Source organism: Eleutherodactylus coqui, chromosome 4 (assembly GCF_035609145.1).
Source record: "Eleutherodactylus coqui strain aEleCoq1 chromosome 4, aEleCoq1.hap1, whole genome shotgun sequence".
NCBI classification, from domain to species: Eukaryota; Metazoa; Chordata; class Amphibia; order Anura; family Eleutherodactylidae; genus Eleutherodactylus; species Eleutherodactylus coqui.
This window is the reverse complement of record NC_089840.1, coordinates 88219066-88239046: the sequence shown is the minus strand read 5'-3', so window position 1 is coordinate 88239046 and position 19981 is coordinate 88219066. Positions and strand designations below refer to the sequence as shown.

The window sequence follows — 19981 nt, the reverse complement described above, 5'->3', positions numbered from 1 at the left end:
TATTCTTTGGGGATATGTATTGAAGCTAATGTATTCTCTCCTCTGGATCCAGCTGTGGAAATGTATCGTTTGACTTGCATAGAAGCATTTCATGTGCTAAATACAAAGATACTGACCACTTAGATATAGAGCTTGGCATTTTATAAGACACAAAGAGCTGCATTATAGACACTGAGTGGGAGGCGTAATCAGAGCAGAACAAGAACCAGCAGCCTTCCTTACACCATACTGCTTCCCATGGGGCATATTATTCCAAATCATTGTAATTGAGCAAAATAAAGATCATCGCCAACCTCAAAATAGAGAAGCAAAATATACAATTCATGATCTTATACTTCCTGTAAAGCTGCAGTTATCAGCATGTGTTATTTCACATATTATGAAGACTGATGATCCGGTGATGGTAGAATTCGGTCAATTAAAGTTTCCTCAATTACCTCTATGTCATACTTTGAATGATGTATGGAATCATTTTCAAGATAGGTTGATGAGTGAGACTCGCATAAAGACATAAAAAAAAATATATATATTGTGTATATGCAAATATGAAAACCCTACTGGAACCCTCCAGGCACAACTGAATTACTGCAATATGCTTATTCCAGTTGCAGCAAATAAATATTGTGCTTTTCAAACATGAAAAGTCATACAATTTTCCAATTTACTTTCTGTATGAATTCCTCATGGTTTTCAAAATCTCTGCTTGCTGTCATTCAATAGGCACTTTTATTGTTTATTTTGAAGGGTTAAAAAGTTGTCAAGCGGAAACGTTCCTCTAAATTGCTCCACAATGTCCTTATGGCATCAAATTGCTTTGTAGCCCACCACTGGAAATAACCAGCCCCAGCCTCTAGACAAGAACTTCCCTCCAGAATTTGGGATGTATGTAGACTTGAACATCTCGCTACCGCATTCAGCAACTGACTTGAACCTTTTAGGGCCATCTGGGAACCCTGGGATTTTTGTGGGGATTCAAAATACCCATTTGTCTTAACTCACCAGATTACTACTTCACAAGTTCATTAACCTCTCTCTCGCCCTCCCAACCACCCTTGTGTTTGCTTGTTTTGGCTTGTCCCAATCACTTCATATAACGGATTAAATCGCAGTTCAAAATGCTCTAAGAGAGACAAAACTTAAATACAGCAGGGATGAAGGATAAAAATCAACACAGGTGAAGCCCCTAATAATACCTTAGAGCCGAGGAAGTTTACCCATCATTCATGTAGGGTATACACCCCCCATCACCAAAGACATCCAATATGGTGGGTGCTGAACACATCACAAGGGTCCCAGCCGTCTTCATATTTAGGAGAGGTAGAGGAAAAAAAAGTAACACAGCACCCAGGGGAGTATACTGCAGTATACTCTATATGGGCATTTACACACTTTTTTGAGACATCCTGTAGAATAAAAAAGGAATAGAATAGAGATGAGCGAGCATACTCGCTAAGGACAATTACTCGATCGAGCATTGTCCTTAGCGAGTATCTCCCCACTCGGGAGCAAAGGTTCGGGTGCCGGCGCGGGTGAGAGGTGAGTATCGGCAGAGAGCAGGGGGTAGCGGGAGGGGGGGGGGGGGGGGGGGAGAGGGAGAGAGATCTTCCCTCCGTTCCCCCCCTGCTCTCCCCTGCCGCTCCCAGGCCTCCGCCGGCAGCCGAATCTTTGCTCCCGAGCGGGCAGGTACTCGCTAAGGGCAATGCTCGATCGAGCAATTGCCCTTAGCGAGTATGCTCGCTCATCTGTAGAAAAGAAGCTTAAAGGGTATCTAACAGCGGGTTCTTGCTGCCCAAACCACGGGCAGCATGAACCTGGGACAGTTCTGCGCCACCATACTTTTTCTTTTTTCTCCTTCTTCCTCCTCCAGAGGAGAAGCAGAAGCAGAAGTGGCAAGCACTAATGCTAGTGTGAACGAGTCCTTATTGTAATGATGGTATACTTCAACCATTATTTGTTGAAAGATGATTGTATTTATTATATACAAGTACAGGTGTATAAAGCTCTATCTTTATCCTGGAATGCTGACTTTCTTTTATTTTGACTAAAAAAAAAGACATATGTCCATTTAGTTCAGCCTATTACTCCCCCCCCCCCCCATGTTGATCCAGAGGAAGGCAAAAAAAAACTGAGGTAGAAGGCAATTTTCATCATTTAAGGGAAATCCCTGGATCAACAACCCTTCTGAAGTAATTAGTGATTATAGCATATAATATTGTAACATTTAAGAAAGCTGTCTGGGCCCTCTTGTAATCTCTTATCAAATTCGCCATCACCACGTCCTCTGGCAGAGAGTTCCATAGTCTCACTGCTCTTACAGTAAAGAACCCACTTCTATGTTGGTGTAGAAACCTCCTTTCCTCTAACCATTGAGGATGCTCCCGCTTATTACAGACACAGTCCTGGGTATAAATAGATGATGGGAGAGATCTCTGTATTGTCCCCCGATATAGTTATACATAGTTATTAGGTCGCCCCTCAGCTGTGTATTTTCTAAACTAAATAATCCCAATTTTGAATTCTGGGTATTGTAGTCCACCCATTCCATGTATTATTTTAGCTGTTCGTCTTTGTACCCGCTCAAGTTCTGATACGTCCTTCTTGAGTACCGGTGCCCAAAACTTTACCCTATATTCCATATGTGGTCTGACCAGTGACTTGTAAAGAGAGAGAACAATGTTCTTGTCATGCGCCCCTAGACCTCTTTTGATGCACCCCATGATCCGATTTGTCTTGGCAGCAGCTTCCTGAAACTGGTTGCTTCAGTTAAGCTTACAATTAGCTAAAATCCCCAAGTCATTTCCATGTCTGTGATACAAGTGGTTTCCCGTTTAGGCCTCATTCACACAAGCGTGTATTTGTAATAGAAGCATTGTTTTCCTATGGTGTGTTAACATGTCCGTGTTTTACGGGCGTGCAAATTCGCGCACCTGCAAAAGGTAGGACATACGTTCAGCGCATAGGTCCGTGCTGCGCGTAAATATTTCCTGGGGGAAGTCCCCTCATCACTGAACACCGTGATTTTAAATTCCCGCCTGCTGAAAGAACTTTATTACAGTGCTGGGACCCAAGCGGCTAGATGTGCCTGAGTCCCGGCAGCGGTGGAGAGGTAAGTATTTATTTATTTTTATTTTTTTTATACCAGCTACAGATGATTTTCAGGGAAGGGCTTATATTTAAAACACTTCCCTGAAAATCACTGCAGGGTTGGCGGCAGACCATTGCATTCAAGCGTGTTTGTGCACATACATGGGCGCGCCGGTTTTGTGCGCACCTATGTACACACCAGCACATACTCGTGTGAACGAGGCCTTATTTTGTAATGGTGACATGTATTTCCTCTTCCCAAGTGTTAAACCTCATTTGCCATTTTTCGACCCAAGCCCCCAACTTATCCATTTGTAGCCCCATTCTGTCCTCTCCAGTGTAAATGTCTTCACATAGTTTTGTGCCATCTGCAAATATTGATATTTTACTGCACAATCCTTCTACAGGTCATTAAAAAGAATAGGGCCCAGTACTGCCCCCCTGTGGTACCCCACTAGTAACGGTGACCCAATCAGAGTATGTACCATTAATAACCACTCTCTGTTTTCTATCACTGACCAGTTACTTGCCCACTTACCCACATTCTCACCCAGACAAGCATTCTCATTTTATATACCAACCTTTTATGGGGCACAGCATCAAACGCTTTGGAAACATCCAGAGATTTCCCCGGTCCAGTCTAGAACTTACTCATTGTAGAAGCTGATGAGGTTGGTTTGCCAGGAGCGATCCCTCATAAACCCATGCTGATATGGAGTTCTACAGCTATTTTCCCTCGTACTCCAGGATGGCATCTCTTAGAAACACCCCTAACATTTTACCCACAATAGGAGTAAGACTTACCGGCCTGTAGCTTCCAGGTTCGCATTTTGACCCCATCATATGACAAGGACAGATTTATCCCTCGAAGTAAACAATGAAAGTGCAGTAGCAAACTGAGATCTTTAAAACCATGATGATATATAAAATATATTGGGAAAATGGAACAACTTTTTGACTATATAATGAATATGATCTCTTATTTTTTTTACAAAAACCAGCATACTTTAAAAAAGGGACCCTGTCAGCAGCTTTAGGGCCACTAAACTACCAGCACGTTGTTATACAGCTGGGAATTGGCTTTCTAAAAACGCCTCAGTGACAACTGGAAAAAGAATTTGAGTGACATCGGTGCATGCATGTTCTGCATAGGAAGCCGGGGCCGGTACACCGCACTGTAATGTGCACACAGTGCAGGAAGGGGTGCTCTCCCTAGTTTTATACGCACAATATGCATGCACCTAACACCATGGGAGATAAGTCCTAGGCTCATGTCTGGTAAGTTATAAATAATGCCGAAACAGATGATTATCAGGGGGCGTTTTTAGAAAGTTAACTCCAGTTGCATAAGGCCTCATGTCAATGGCAGCGTGGATTCTAAGTGCGGATTTCATCGTACTCGCAGCCATGGACATTTTCTCACCTGTCTGGATGCTGTGCTGGCCTTCTCCATCCCGGCCGGATCTTCTTTCTTCTGCATGGCGGATGCCCAGTGCATTTAAAAAAAAATCTGCTTTACTGTTTCCGAAGTGTCAGTGACCCACGCGGATTCCGCAATTCAATTATGCCTGTGGACATGAGGCCTAACAGCCTGCTGGTGATTTAGGGGGTCCAAGGCTGCGGACAATTTGCTTTTAATGCAGCACCTGAGGCAGAACTACTTGACACATAGGATGGATACTTCCCACTGCGGATTTGCATGTGAAAAATATGCAGTGTATATACAGTAGCAGCAAAGTGGATACAGTGGACAGGAATCTCTCCCACATGCTGCAGAAAAAATATGCAGTGTGAATTGATCTGTGGGGCGGATTTGATCCTCAGCAGGTCCATTTATGCAGCGGACTTGGTGCTTATGTACCCCATTGAGTTCAGGGCAGGTTATCTGCAACAACTGCATGTAGATGATGCTACTTCTATGTTCATACGTCCTGCTCTGAGAACATTCATTTTGCATTACAAATAAAATCTAAAGTGCCCAGACAATTCACCCGTAACTGCCGGGGCGTAGAGGAGAGGAGTAGTAGTTGTACCTTGGTGGCCGTCACACATAAGCTACTGCATTGTTTGTCTCTCAGCTCTGCCTGTTTGCTGCCATCATTTCTACCATTATAAGTGATGCTTCTTTTCTCCCGTTCATTTTCCATCAAGCTTTCTTCACATTCATCTCTTTACTATGGGTAACTACTCTTCTTCACTTGACGAGGGTAAGGCTTTCTTCTTCTTTCATGAGTGTCTTATGCTGTAGTTGTAGAGTGCATGTATGAAGTGCCAGTCTTCCATCCATTGTAGCGCAGGTCCTGCACTAGTTGGTTTTTTGCTTCCCACTTGGAATGCAGAAGACTGTTTTTGACACCTCTTCAATATCTCTGATGCCGCCAGTCTGATTTATCACTGCCTAGAAGATGTCGTAGTTTTGTTCCTTTGTCAAATCGTCACTGGCACGTCACCGTTTCCACATAGTGTTTTATGTAACCAGCACAATTAATATTGAGTAGCTATTTTGGCATTTGAATGAACACTAAAGTGACTTTGTGGCTTCTTCAACAACTTGGGATCTTTTTCGATGAGTTTGTGAAAAGATCTGAAAGCATTTAGAATGGATTTCTGCTATTAACCTGCTATAAGGCATATTCATTTTCACATTGTTGGATTACTCCCAGAGTAATCCATGACATTGCAGAATCACAGAAAAGGAAGCCAGATACAAGATCTATACAACAGGGAAGGCTAAATCACCATGTACCCTAATAGCATGCATCAAGCCACATTGCTATATAGAGGAGCTAAAGTGTTCATTTGCAGACTAATGAGCAGCCACTCAACTCAACCCAAGGTGGGGCAGGGGTGACTGCTGACAAACCTAATCTGCACATTATAAACTGATACCAAGACCTGGCAGCCCTGGATTATGTTTGAATCCTCAGCAGAGTTTGCCAGCTTGTTCTACTAAATGTACTCGCGAGCCCTGTAGGGGCCGCAGGGCCTTTGAAGTTGGGGACCGACTGGAAGACGCTCAGGGTGCTCCCGCCCCCCCCCCCCCTCCCTCACCCCCCCCCTTTTTATTTTTATTTTTTGTTGTTGTTGTTGTTCGTTCTCTTATTTTATGTGTGAGTGTATGTGTGGTTCTGCCTGTGTAGAGGTGTTCAGTGTGCTATAGTCAACGTACCTTGTCTTTCTGCGCTATCTAATTAACTTGCTCAGATCGTTTCTATATCTTCCCCCCCCCCCCCTCTTTTTTTTTTTTTTTCTTCTTTCCTCAAATGAAAAGGATTCCCACCACATAAACCATAATATTCATCACGACGTAGACCCCACCTTTACCGTCAGTTAAATATGCGTTGATATAGTAAAAGAACAGTGGATTGGGGGCAAGGGGGTCCGGGGATCATCTATGGGCTAGACGAATTGACTGTTTTATTTGTTGTTTACAAGAAGATGTGCCCAATTGTTGTACAATATGAACCATAGGCCCTGCGAGGCCTATTTCCATTTTCCCTTTTATTGTTTTTCCTTTTTCCTTTTTACTGATATTTCCTAATGTTTGTAAAATATTCTGAAAACTTAATAAAAAGAGATTAAACATAAACTGATACCAAGTATGTCAGCCATAGATAAGTGCGCCACACCACACAGGAGTACAACCCACACTGACAAAGCAGCGGATTGCCCTGCATTAACAAAGTGTGTCACACCAGCATGACATCCTGGGCTCCTCCAGCGTCTCTAGCGAAACTGTCATCTTGGTATCAGTTCATAATATGCAGATTAAGTTTGTCAGCAGTCACCCCTCCCCCACATTGGATTGAGTTGAGTGGCTGCTCATTAGTCTGCACATGAACACTTTTGCTCCTCTATGTTGCAATCTTGCTTGCTGCATGCTATTAGGGTATATGGCGATTAAGCCTTCCCTGTAGTATATATCTTGTATCTGGCTTCTTTTTCTGTAATTTTTCTTTGTACATTTTTTTTCTCACCTCTGTGATTTTATTTAGTTAACTGTGAGATAGCGTAGGTACTGGCGGACGTGGGTGACCTTGCCGTTGCCCGTCAGCTTATGTCTTATGGCCAAAATACTAACGAACACCCGCATTTAGCAGTGTGTGTGTTTTTTCTTTTTTGCATGTGGTTTGCTATAGATGCTGGAGCAGCCCAGGATGGCATGCTAGTAAATGACAACAGTGGAGATTACTGAGTCCAAGTGCTTTGACAATTACCAGCGCTGTCATTGAAGTGGATGGAGCAGCAGTGTTTGACAGCTATCTGTGTATGACTATACATACAGGTGTAGCTGTCAATCACTGATCGCTCCACCCATTGGACTGTTCAGAATGAGCAAAGTTTTAAATGAATAAACTACAAGTTATACTGAATCTTTTCTCATAAAACTATATACAATCTGCCCAGCTCACTGTTGTCATTGAAGTGAATGGAGTGGCAGCATGCCTGCGCGACCAATATTCCATTCACTTGGGCACCAACTGGACCCCTTTTTCGAGATCGGTGAGGGTCCCAACGTTCAGACCCCCATTAATTGTAAAGGTATTCTCTATCTTATGGATAGGGAATAGCTTCGGGCACAAACCCTTTAAATTTGTTTTAATGGCACCGTCGGGGAACAGTTTTTGTGGACGTAATATGAATGCTAAAGTGTCATGGCACTGCGTCCATCTAAAATTGTTAGTTTAGATTATATCTAAACGGAACCTGTCAAGTACTTTGTGCTTCCCCTACTAAGGATCACATTAAGTAGTGATGGACATGCTGATTCCAGCGATTTGTCACTTATGGGCCACTGTCATGTAGTTTTCGGACACTTAACTGCTCATCCTGCAGCTTTCGGTGAGAGGTAGCTGCAACTTATTCATGAGACGCTACTAACCACCTTCTACTTTTTTCCCCCATTTATTACTCTGCATACTGAAAAAACTGTCAATCATGGTAGCTGGGGTTAGCAATATCTCATGAATAAACTGGGCCTATCTCTTGCTCAGCCTTGCAGGATGATCATTGATCCCTTTCCAATCCAATTTGTATCCTGGTTTTCCTAGGGGGATTACTCTTTTTCTGCCATTATACAACGGCGCTATCTACTAGCTAACGCCAGTATTGCATGAGCTGACACGTTGGATAGGCTCCGACAGCAGAGAGGCTGGTAATATACAGTAAGAGAACCCTGATAGACGTCTTCCAATATCAGAGCTGTACAGCCTTAAATCATAATGTCTTTAGACGTCACAGTGGATTAGAAAGGGTTAAGTGCCTGAAAAGGACATGACATTGGCCCATAAGTGACAGACCGCTGGAATCAGCTTGTCTGTCACTACGTTATCCTACCCGCAGTAGGGCAGCATAAAGAACATGGAAGGTTTCCTCTACATTGTCTATAGCTATATTATGGTCATGTGGTTAATCCTGAATGAATGTTATTGAAACCTCATTATGGTTTTAGTGGTGCTGGAGAATCTTGGCACGACCGTTGTGCACACATTCCTTGTTTGTTTCCTTTTTAACGGCCAGAATTCTACCACGCTTTTATCATGATTCTGGCAGTTTGTCACATCATGACATTTTTCATATGTCTTGCAGTTTGTGTTATACAGGTTTGGCACTGTTGACAGCAATGGATGCCACCCTACATAATAATCCCCCTATTATTTAGTCATATGATCTCTGGTTTACTTGTACAACTGGTGCTCATGAGATCAGTACACTTGATACTACAGTAACATGCATACCATACCGCAGTGGAAAGAAATTTCTCCTTCAGCCCCGATCACTGCACCTTTCACCAACTTCCCTGTGTTTTCTTCAGCAGTTGGGACCTTACACCACTTCGGACTCCAACTGTTTTAGTATTTAACCCAGTAGAACTGATGAAGGGGTTTTGCCCCAAAACGCATTTTCCACTGCTGGTTGTCTATTTAACCAAATAAAGGCAAAATTTCCACCAAATTGTTCTAATTACTCGATCGTCTTTGGAGCGTTGTGCCGAGTCACAAGTGGTTTTTTTTGTATCCCTTGGTTTCCTCACTCCCACTTAGGTGGAGCAGTATCTGGTCGACAGCACCTCTATAATATCTTGCATACACCAAACCCTTACGTCCCTCGCCTCCTCTCTTGGCCACTCCTACCATATGGGTTTTGCTCCACCCCTTTTTTTTCTATTTTGCATATGATACCGCAGTGTTGACTCCCACCACCATCCTCTAGCAGCCGTATTACTTTCGCTTGGATTGCTAATTGCAAACAGTGTATTAACAATGTTTTAAACTCCAAAGTGTCCTGAAATCTGATGGATTTGATGATTCTTAGTGATTTATGGAGTTGGGGAATTGGGTATAAATAGGAGTAATCCATCTATACTGCAATATTATATTGAAAATTGACGTCACTTGTATTTCTTCCTGTGATTTTTGCTATTTGAACATCAGTTGATTTTATGCATTAAGACATTCCTTCCACGGGAAATAAAAGTATACCGCTTTATATGGAAACTTCTCTCAGCTCCATGCAAAATCATCATTTTGGTTGCCACTGTTTGCTCTTTGAGGACTCAGCAGCCTTCTCACCAGCTCTGTCCCACTCATAGTAGGCTGCCTGACATATGAGAGGATACTTATGAAATCCCGCCAATGATCTACCTTCAAACACAGTTTGGTTACCTTGTTGGCGTCTTGGAGAGAATCTGCAGACTGACGGTCCTCTAGAAATATTGTAGACAACCCAAGGATTGTTTTCTGTTGATCCTTTCCGTTCATTCTATGTATCTATTTCCATAGTTTTGATTGTATCACAGATAGACTAGGAGCTCTGTCTCTCCCCCTTCTCTCCAGCTCCATATTAGATTACATAACTAAAGTCGTCCATACACTGCGATTAAACCCCCACGTCATATCAGTACATGACCAGTCCAACCAGTTACTGGCTATACTGGTCACATGAAATACGTTAAGTGATTAGCTGGAACGGTCACATACCATTTAGCAATCCAACCAAACACTGGACCAGCATCACTGAAGATTGAAGAGGTGAGAATGGGATTTTCAAATTATTTTATCGCCTACGCAGTCGCTAGTTTGTTTTTTTACACCCAAAAAACATACATTGAAGATAATAGCTTCATTACTTTGCATTTCACTGATATGATGGTATGATATACTCCTGCCGATGTAATTACACACATATTAAACACACAGCTTGACGTTGAGTATTTGCAGTAAAGGCCCTTCTGCAATAGTAGGGTAGACTCTAAATAATTCAGATTCCTAAGTCATGCATCACCCCTTACAATAACACAAGAAGCCCAGCCAATGGAAGGAAATGCATTGTTCTGCTTCATAAATACCAGTTAATATGTAAATATCAACACTTGAACTATGAATTAGAAATAGAGATGAGCGAACACGTTCGGCTCCGCCCCTTTTTCGCCCGAACACCGAACTTTGCGAACACTTCAGTGTTCGGGCGAAAAAGTTCGGGGGCCGCCGTGGCAGCGCGGGGGGGGGTGCGGCGGGGAGTGGGGGGGAGAGGGAGAGAGAGAGGGCTCCCCCCTGTTCCCCGCTACTGCCGCCCGCGCCGCCGCGCATCTCCCCGCCCCCCGGCGGCACCCGGACACTTACGCGCGAACACTGCAGTGTTCGGCAAAGCCGGTGTCCGGGTGCGGATGTGTCCGTAACGGACACGTTCGCTCATCCCTAATTAGAAACCATTCTGGTTTTATGTCTATGTATTTAGATACATGAAGACTGAGCCTATAAGTTGATCTACTGTTTGTGAGCATGCACATGTTTCATAAATGCAGTGTTATAGTTCAAGGACTTTCTGTGGGACTTAAAAGGTTTTAGGCCAGGAAGATTTGAAAATGAACATACTTAAAGTGTTGTGCCAAGATCAGAACCCCTGTTAGAGCAAATTTGTAGCGATATGCCGCAGGATACTGTATGGAATCTGTATGCCTCCATGACCACCCATATCACTTCTTGTATCCAAGCTAGAGGCAAGACAACAGGGTACTAGAGCCTCCATGCCATCCGTATCACATCTTACATCCAAGCTAGAGGCAGTACAACAGGGTACTAGAGCCTCCATGCCATCCGTATCACATCTTATATCCAAGCTAGAGGTGGTACAACAGGGTACTAGAGCCTTCATGCCCGCCCATATCACATCTTGTATCTAAGCTAAAGGCGGTCCAACAGGGTACTAAAACCTCCATGCCCGCCTGTATCACATCTTGTATCCAAGCTAGAGGCGGTACAACAGGGTACTAGAGCCTCCATGCTTGCCCATATCACTTCTTGTATCCAAGCTAGAGGCAAGACAACAGGGTACTAGAGCCTCCATGCCATCCGTATCACATCTTACATCCAAGCTAGAGGCAAGACAACAGGGTACTAGAGCAGACCTGGGCAAAGCACGGCCCGCGGGCCACATCCGGCCCGCTGAATAGCTCGGACCGGCCCGCAAAGAGTGTCCTGGTGACTCACCAATGAGTCCGGTGTCAGCAACGGGAAGCAGCGAAACTATGCACTCTGAAGCCTTGTCCATTTTGTTCACTTCTGTGCTGTGCTAATAGTTATTCAGGCCTTACTTATTCAAGCACCTCTACCAATGACGTAGGCTTGAATAACTTTATTAAACAGCACATAAGTTAACAAAATGGACAAGGCTTCTGGCCGCAAATCGGGCGGCTGGAATACGGCCCCATTAAGGCAATGTGCATGGAGCCTTCGTATGTTGGTCTGGCCCTCTAAAACCATTCCAATTTCTCATGTGGCCCCATGGGAAAATTAATTGCCCACCCCTGTACTAGAGCCTCCATGCCATCCGTATCACATCTTGTATCCAAGCTAGAGGTTACTAGAGTCTTCCTTCAAGGTGTCAGTTTTCCGCAATACATGATGCTTTTGCTTTGATATTGTAATCACTCACTTGTATCAGCATTACAATCACAGAGAAAGTTTCATTCCGACAACTTCTTCTAGGTTCTTGATTTAGTTTGACACAGAGTATACATATATTCTGGATTTACCTGCAATGACTCCTTAAGAAGTATTGATTTAATATCAGTCAAGATAAGATGCAGACCTTTTTATAATTTTCCTACTTTTATTTTCTGCTATCTGCCAGGTTTATGTGGGTGTCTGTATTCTTATGTGTGCAGTGAATTAGATGTATGGGGGAGTAGTTTGATCTCCTTGTTCTAGGTATATATTCTTGGCATTTTGACATTTCTGTAATTATTAATAATAAGCAGCAGGAGAATCTAAGGCAGAAATGTGCATTCATTCCCCTGTATTGCATCTAGTGATGTTGAAGTGGCTCGGAGCATGTGTTTAGGTGACATTTTGTAATTCATATGCTTACCTTACATGGCATAGAAGACATAGTATAGAAAACAATTGCAAATTTACCAATGCAGGACTCTACCCGTAGAGATGATAGGGATCGCAGAAAGCATGAAAAGCATGTAGCATTACAGAGTGGCTTCAGTGGCCATGTCCATATGTTCCCAGCAGCTTTGTATTCAGCTTGCACCAAAGGGACACTATTGGGGACAAAGGCTGTACACCAGATAACTGGCATAGAAAAGTCTCAAAATTTTGTGCAAGTCCCACATATGGTTGCATGTGCACAATTTGTACGCTCAAAAAGTACAGTAAAATACCGCAGAGGTGGGCACAAAACACACCGCCCCGTGTACAAATACATGGTGCAGTTGTTCGTATAAATGCATATTCACCCATGTGAATCTGGTCTTATATAAGTTCTTTGTCCCCTGAGCCCACTAAAGTTGGCCATAGCTATTTATTGGCCATGTCCTCTTATACAAACAACTGGTACCCAGTAGATAATCTGTCGAAATGTTGCTGCGTTGAATTTTTTTAAGTTTGTATCCTTCATTTGGAAGCTTGATACTTCATTTATAGCTTGTATGTTTATAACTAGCAATCATAGCTACAAAGCACCAAAGTCTAAGGCCCCCTGTCCACGGCAGTTTATGCGCCGTCGGTAAACCACCGGCGTATAACGCCGGCCGACGCTTCCCAGAGCATTGCTATGGAAAGCGCCGGCACCTGTCCATGAGCGGAGAATCATTGCGATTCTCCGATTGCGGCGGGCAATTTGCAGCATGCTGCGAATTGCCCCGATTCTCCGTGGTCATTCGATCTATTAGATCGGCCTGACTGGCGGAGATTTGGCGGAGCTTCGCCGCGGGATACCGCATCGCCCGTGGACAGCCGGCCTAATACCCAAAATGGAATTACAGGAAAACTGCAGAAGCTTCATAGTAGACAATAGTCCAGTATCCCAAACTTCTGTTCCTGAACTGTAAATGAATTCCCACTTAATGATGGAACATAAACCTGCCTTCTCTTACCCATTGTCAGTGTCCTCCTATAAATGGCGTAGACACTAATAATAGTAATGACAAGACTGAATGTTAGTGTATAATGTCAAAGTGCTGTTGGATGGCAGTAGAAGGAAGTACTCTTGTCATTGCACGCAGTCTATGGATTCGTTGTCTTCCTTCCCAGGTGTTGTCATGTCTGTTCATTATCTTTTAGATGTTGAAGGCTTTGATTCGCTTGTGTCAGCTGGCGAGAAACTAAGTCATCCCACCGCTTCAAGACCTAAATCCAGCGGGAGACGTCCACCTTCCCAGTCTCTGACATCGGTATGTTATCTGCCCGCAGGACATTTTCAAACCCTGCTTACGCTCAGCAGCGAAGCCGTAAGCAGACTGTTATATACATATATATATATATATATATATATATATATATATATATATATATATATATATATATATATATATATATATAATGTATGTATATATATCTGTGTGTGTGTATATATATATATATATATATATATATGTGTGTGTGTGTGTGTGTGTGTGTTCTGCACGGTGACAGAACTACAGTGACACAATTCACTCTATACTACTGGTAGATCCTGCAAGATCTCACAGCACATGTTCCTCTATACATCCTTTTTGTCCTGATTAGAAGGAGACAAGCAGGTGTTACAGTCCACCATTCACCTGTACTTAGCTAGATGGATGCAGTGATCAGGCAGTGCAAACTCTTCCCATAGACATGCACATGCCTAAAAGCAGTGACATAGTAATTAGCTGGGGATGGAGAGAAATTAAAGAGCCTTAAGGGATTTTCTACGGCAAAAAGTACAACATAGTAATTAGCCAACATATTAGTATTGTCCTGGGTCATTTTCATTTTAACTAAAGAGCCTCCTTGAAGACTATGGCTGTTCATGTAATAACATAGATGGTCGTTGTAATGTGCATCATCTCATGAGAAGCAACCTAATAACTATGTATATTAGGGAACAATACAGAGATCTCTCCCATCAGCTATTTATACCCAGGACTGTGACTGTAACAAGAGGGTGCCCTCTACACCGACATAGTAGGGGGTTCTTTACTGTAAGAGCAGTGAGACTATGAAACTCTCTACCTGAGGACATGGTGATGTCACTAAAAGAGGAGCCTGGACACCTTTCTTGAGCGATACAGTATTACATGTTAAAGTCACAGATTCCTTCAGAAGGGTTGGTGATTCCGGTACTTATTCTGATTGCCAGATTTGAAGTCTGGAAGGAATTTTTTTCCCTAAAATGAGGAAAAGTGATTGCTGTCTCATGGGGGTATTTTTTGGCCTTCCTCTAGATTAAGACTGGAGGATACTAGGCTGAACTGGAAAGAAAATGTCTTTATTCAGCTTTACAAACTATGTTACTATGTCATGTAAGAAACAGTGTTACAGTCACTTGACTTTTATTCTGTACCTTCTTTTGTAGTCATCCCTTTCCAGTCCCGATTTCCTTGACTCTCCAAGCCCAGAGGATGACAAGGAGGATCTCAATCACCTGTCACAGAGAACAATAGACTCATCCAAGAAGACCCCACGTAGTGTCACCTCACAGGTGCTGTAAGCCAGTGGGACATGGGTTATGATGTATCATTGCTGGCTAGTTACTTCTTAGTTTGTGTCGTTTTCATGAATTATTACAGTTGTGAAGTGATAGGATGAGAAGCAGAAGATAATGTCAATGTCTCTAGATCCTGGTTCAGAACAAATCTAGTCATGTACTTTAGGTATTTTTGTGTGGGGACAGCCAGACTTCCTTTGAACATCTCCCATAGGAGGAAATGTGGATGGTTTGGGTTATGCATACTAATGTCTGAGAATTTCTGTTGATCTGTAGTTTGTCTCCTGTTTTGTAGGTGCCAGATAACAGAGCCGCATTGCCCCCCAAACCAGGAGGCTTGATTTCAAGTGTTAGTTTTTCACATGGAGCCCCTGGAGCCCCCTCAGCATTCCACTCTGTCACCTCAAGTAGTCACCGGTCAAACTCTCCGTCCTTTGGTAGCTCCGACGCAAGACACAAAGTTGAACATGGCCAGTCCTCACTAGAAGAGCTGCAGGCACAAGTCAAGGAGCTTAGAAGCATTATTGAGACAATGAAGGACCAGCAAAAGTAAGATTTATTATATGAGCTTTATCAGAAGTGATCAAAACTACCAGTAGTCACCAAAACTACCAGTAGTCTTGAATGAAAGGCTCTTTCTAATGGGTACAGTTCGGCTTTTTTTTTTTTGCAAAACTTCAAAAGTGTCACGGATGAGCTCATACGAGGTACAAAAGAAATGAATGGCCCTGCGTGTAATAGATGGATGGCCCAAATTCACCAGAGCAACAGCCACTGCTTGTTAGTTGCTTTACATTTTGGCTCTCGTATATACATGTGCCCTAACGGGACAGGGCTGTCTTAGTGGGATAACCCCTCTAAAAAAGATTTAAAATAATGGGGATAAGTGTCATTGCAATATATTTTTTATTTTTTCTCTACTTGAAAAGGTGCCATTTTTTTAAATGTAGGAAATGTTGTAAAATAAAAGAGGCTATGCTTACCGTTTCCAGCCCACTGACGCTCCAGTCTATCCCAACGGGCTTACGCAGCCACAGTGCTGACATGAATATATGGGCACCACTGCACTTTCTAAGAGCGTCTAATGCGTCATAGGGACATGTCAAAAGCTTTGATCGCTGGGAGTCTTGGTGCTGATTGTTAGAACAAGTGCTCTCCTGAATACTGTCACTGGCTGAAGACGAGCCCATAGACTTTCCATTGAGTTCGTTTTCGGCGCTCAGATGAGATTTTCAGCTGGCTCACTCTAGTGATCAATGGGATTCTCAGTAGCTAAAACCCCAGTAATCAAAATTTTTGACATGTGGCTATTACTTGTCAAACTTTTTTTAGACAGCACGGTTACACTTTAACTCTTGTCTGCATATACAGTAATGCAAATACACAAAGGTATGCATTTATTAAGTAGTTTGCTCAGGTTTTTACCTTAAACTGCATCAAAAATTGTCTAAAACGTGTATTCGTAAATAGGCATGGTGTATGGGAAGTGCGCTTGAGCAACACCCTTTAGACGTATTAATTACAAAGAAAAAATATGGCACAAATCGATCCTGTCCGTGGGATAGATTTAATTTTCTCTTTTTAATATGTTCCACATGTTCCAGATTTATTAATTTGGCACTTCTATAACATCTAACACCTAGCGCTGGTCACTGGCTCTGCGGCAGGCTGCCATGTCCTCAGCATTGACACACCACTCTCTTTCTGGTGACGGAGCTTTGAATACAAGCAAGCAAGTGCTGTGAATCAGCCAATTCACGGCACTCAACCAATCAGAGCCGGCACTCGATCATTTATAGCTGTTCAATAAATTACATCACTAAATAGCTGTCATTGGTTCATCAAGTGCTGGTTCTGATTGACTGAGCCAGCGGCGCTCGTGATCCAATCACAGCACTCGCTTGCTGGAGGCGGGGTATTCAAAGCCCTGTCATCAGAAAGAGAGTGCTGTGTCAATGCTGAGGACACGGAAGCCTGCCGCAGTGCCAGAGACCAGCGTGAGGGACTCAGACACAGTGGGCCAGGTAAGTATAAGGCACCCCTCGAAAATAAGACACTGTGCCTCTTTTGGGTCAAAAATTAATATAAGACCATGTCTTATTTTCAGGGAAGCACAGTATGCATCAGTAGTCTAAGATACTACATGCTGCTCTGACTGGCCAGCACAGCTCACATGGGCATTGCTGGCGAATCAAAGTAGGTGTAGTGTCTTATACTAATGATGCACCAGGTAGTCAGAGAAGCCGTTCTGCAATCTTTGTTTCTCCAAGTCTGCAGAGTCACTTTACTAAAAATGGGCTAATATTTCTTATTTTGCATGTAAAAATAATTTGTATTATGAGAAAAGTATTTTTGCGTTTGCCTGTTTGCTGATGAGCAATTAGAAAAATCACTTTCAACAACAGGCAAGACAGGGAAATGCATTTCATCTGATCTCGGACGGCACATCCTGTGTACATATACAGCACAGACCGGGAAGTACTGTAGATCTAGGAAGCAGATGGAAATCAAGATGTCGGCACAGCTGCTCATAAGAACCAAATCAGATTCCTGCCCCAGTTGTTTAGTTATTGGAATTCTGCACATAAATGAGTGGGTGCTATAGAATCCATAGCATAGTATGAGTGAGGTTACTTCGGTTATCATCTAGTAATTGAGACTACTCCATTCTTATATTTTTCTTTGTAGAAAAGAAATAAAACAATTACTCTCTGAGCTGGATGAAGAAAAGAAGATTCGCCTACGATTACAGGTACACTATTAACTTAGTAATATCTGCTAATTCTCCACTTAAAGGAGTTATCTGAGTTACAGTTTAGCTGTAGAACACCTTCCCCAGGCACTAAAATTATCGTGTTTCCCCAAAAATAAGATCTTATACTAATTTTTGCCCCAAAAGAGACGTGAAGGCTTACTTTCAGGAAATGTCTTATTTAACTTACCCAACAGGTTTGATCCAGGTCATTCCCTCTGCTTTTCGGAGCCCCAACGCGGTTCCCACAGTCCTCGGCTGCCCACACAGGATCACTTCCTGGTTATGGGATTCATAAATCCCGCCTCCATGCAATGATGGCTGTGATTGGTTCTTCAAGCACTGCATTAATTCGCTGAGCCACAGTGCTCGAAGAACCAATCATGACCATCGCATAGTAGAGGCTGGATTTATAAATTGGCTGAGCTGCGGCTCAGGCAATTCATATATCCCACCCCCATGAAGCAATGGTTCTGATTGGTTCCTCAGGTGCTGCATTGATTGGCTGAGCCATGACCCTCGAAGAACCAATTACAGCCAAGCGTCGTGGAGACTGGATTTGTGAATCCCTTTAACCAGGAAGTGTTCCTGTGTGGGCAGCCGTGGACTGCGGGAGCCGCAGAGGGAACGATCTGGACCAAGCTTGTTGGGTAAGTGACTTGGCTGACCTGGAAAACCGCGGTAAAAATGCGGCAAATGCATTTTTACGGCCCTTTTCTTGCACCCAATGCATTCCTATTGACTTTTTTTTTAAGTGTAAGTAGGGCTTATTTTTGGAGTAGGGCTTATATTTCAAGCCTCTCTGAAAATCCTGAAAAATCATGCTGCGGCTTTTTTTGGGGGGGAACCTGGTATATACTCACCTCTCCCCACTCCTGCTGTGTCCCGCGGCACTACTCTGGATCTCCCCTGTGATATCACATTTACAGGCTGCCCCTATGTGTGTGTGATGGATCAGTGGTGCTGTGCTCAGCAGACAAGTGTTCTGTGGTTCAGTATTCAGCGGTTCTGTGATCGATTTTTGTACTCCGTTCCCTGAATCCCGTGTAACAGTGTCCCCTATACTGGCCCCAGTAGGAATAGGTGACACCTATTGCGGCCCCAGTAGTAATAAGTAACCTCTATTGCGGCCCCAGTAGTAATAGATGACCCCTATTGCAGCCCCAGTAGTAATAAGTACCTCTATTGCGGCCCCAGTAGTAATAGGTGACCCCTATTGCGGCCCTAGTAGTAATACGTGACCCCTATTGCAACCCCAGTAGTAATAAGTAACCTCTATTGCGGCCCCAGTAGTAATAGGTGACCCCTATTGCGGCCCTAGTAGTAATACGTGACCCCTATTGCAACCCCAGTAGTAATAAGTAACCTCTATTGCAGCCCCAGTAGTAATAGGGTCCCCCATTGCCACCCCCCAACTAGTCAGGTGTACATGACACCCATCTTCACAGTTTCAGAGCATTCTGTCTAATAAAGATAAATTTGTATAGCTGAAAACCTAATCCTCCCCCCTAAAAAAATTTAACTATTCGGCCCAGGCCCTTCCAGCTCATACACGGACATGCTTTGGACATAAAGGTGGAGGTGATGTCTATAGCAACTAATAAGATCATGGATTTCATTAAATCACCTGCACTATTAAGATTGAAAGCTAGCATCTGATTGCTATGGATCTCTCCTCTTTTGTCCACCCTTGTGGGGGTTTGATCTGCAGCATCAGGAAAGGTGATCCATGTGGGTTCTACCTATATATGATGTTAAGTAGATGCAGTTTTGATGTGGTGCATTACTAAACTAGTTGGGAAAATAAAAAAATAGCTGATGATTTATAGTGACTTAAATGATATGTATTTATGATATCTAGCCAGCAGGCAAAGACCTCTTAGGCTTTGTTCATATCGGCATCACATGCTCGATTTGGAGCCTTTGGTTCAAAATGCTGGGCAAAGTACCCCAGTGTGTTTTCTCTACTTTGCTCAGAAATCCCAGAGGGCAGGACTGAAGCTAGTGACACTATTATATTCAGTAGGGTCTGTCTGGTGCGATTCACATCTGTCATATCATGGATCAAGCTTTCTGGTTTTCTGCTTCCATAACGGAACAGAACAACAGAAACCCAAATGCAGGTGTAAACCCAACCATATTGGTCAGGAGGGGTATCATTTGTCCTTAGGGAGAGCACCTAAAAGG

General features: G+C 43.2%; 1 protein-coding gene across 2 annotated transcripts in view; it reads left to right on the top strand.

Moving 5' to 3' along the window:
* SH3KBP1 (SH3 domain containing kinase binding protein 1) overlaps positions 1-19981 on the top strand; it is a 325546-nt gene that overhangs the window by 301938 nt on the left and 3627 nt on the right. For both annotated transcript variants that reach the window (XM_066599837.1, XM_066599838.1), the window contains exons 14-17: positions 13656-13765; positions 14911-15036; positions 15338-15591; positions 17731-17794. In XM_066599837.1, coding sequence (XP_066455934.1) covers positions 13656-13765; positions 14911-15036; positions 15338-15591; positions 17731-17794 — 554 coding nt within the window. The remainder of the gene's footprint in view (positions 1-13655; positions 13766-14910; positions 15037-15337; positions 15592-17730; positions 17795-19981) is intronic.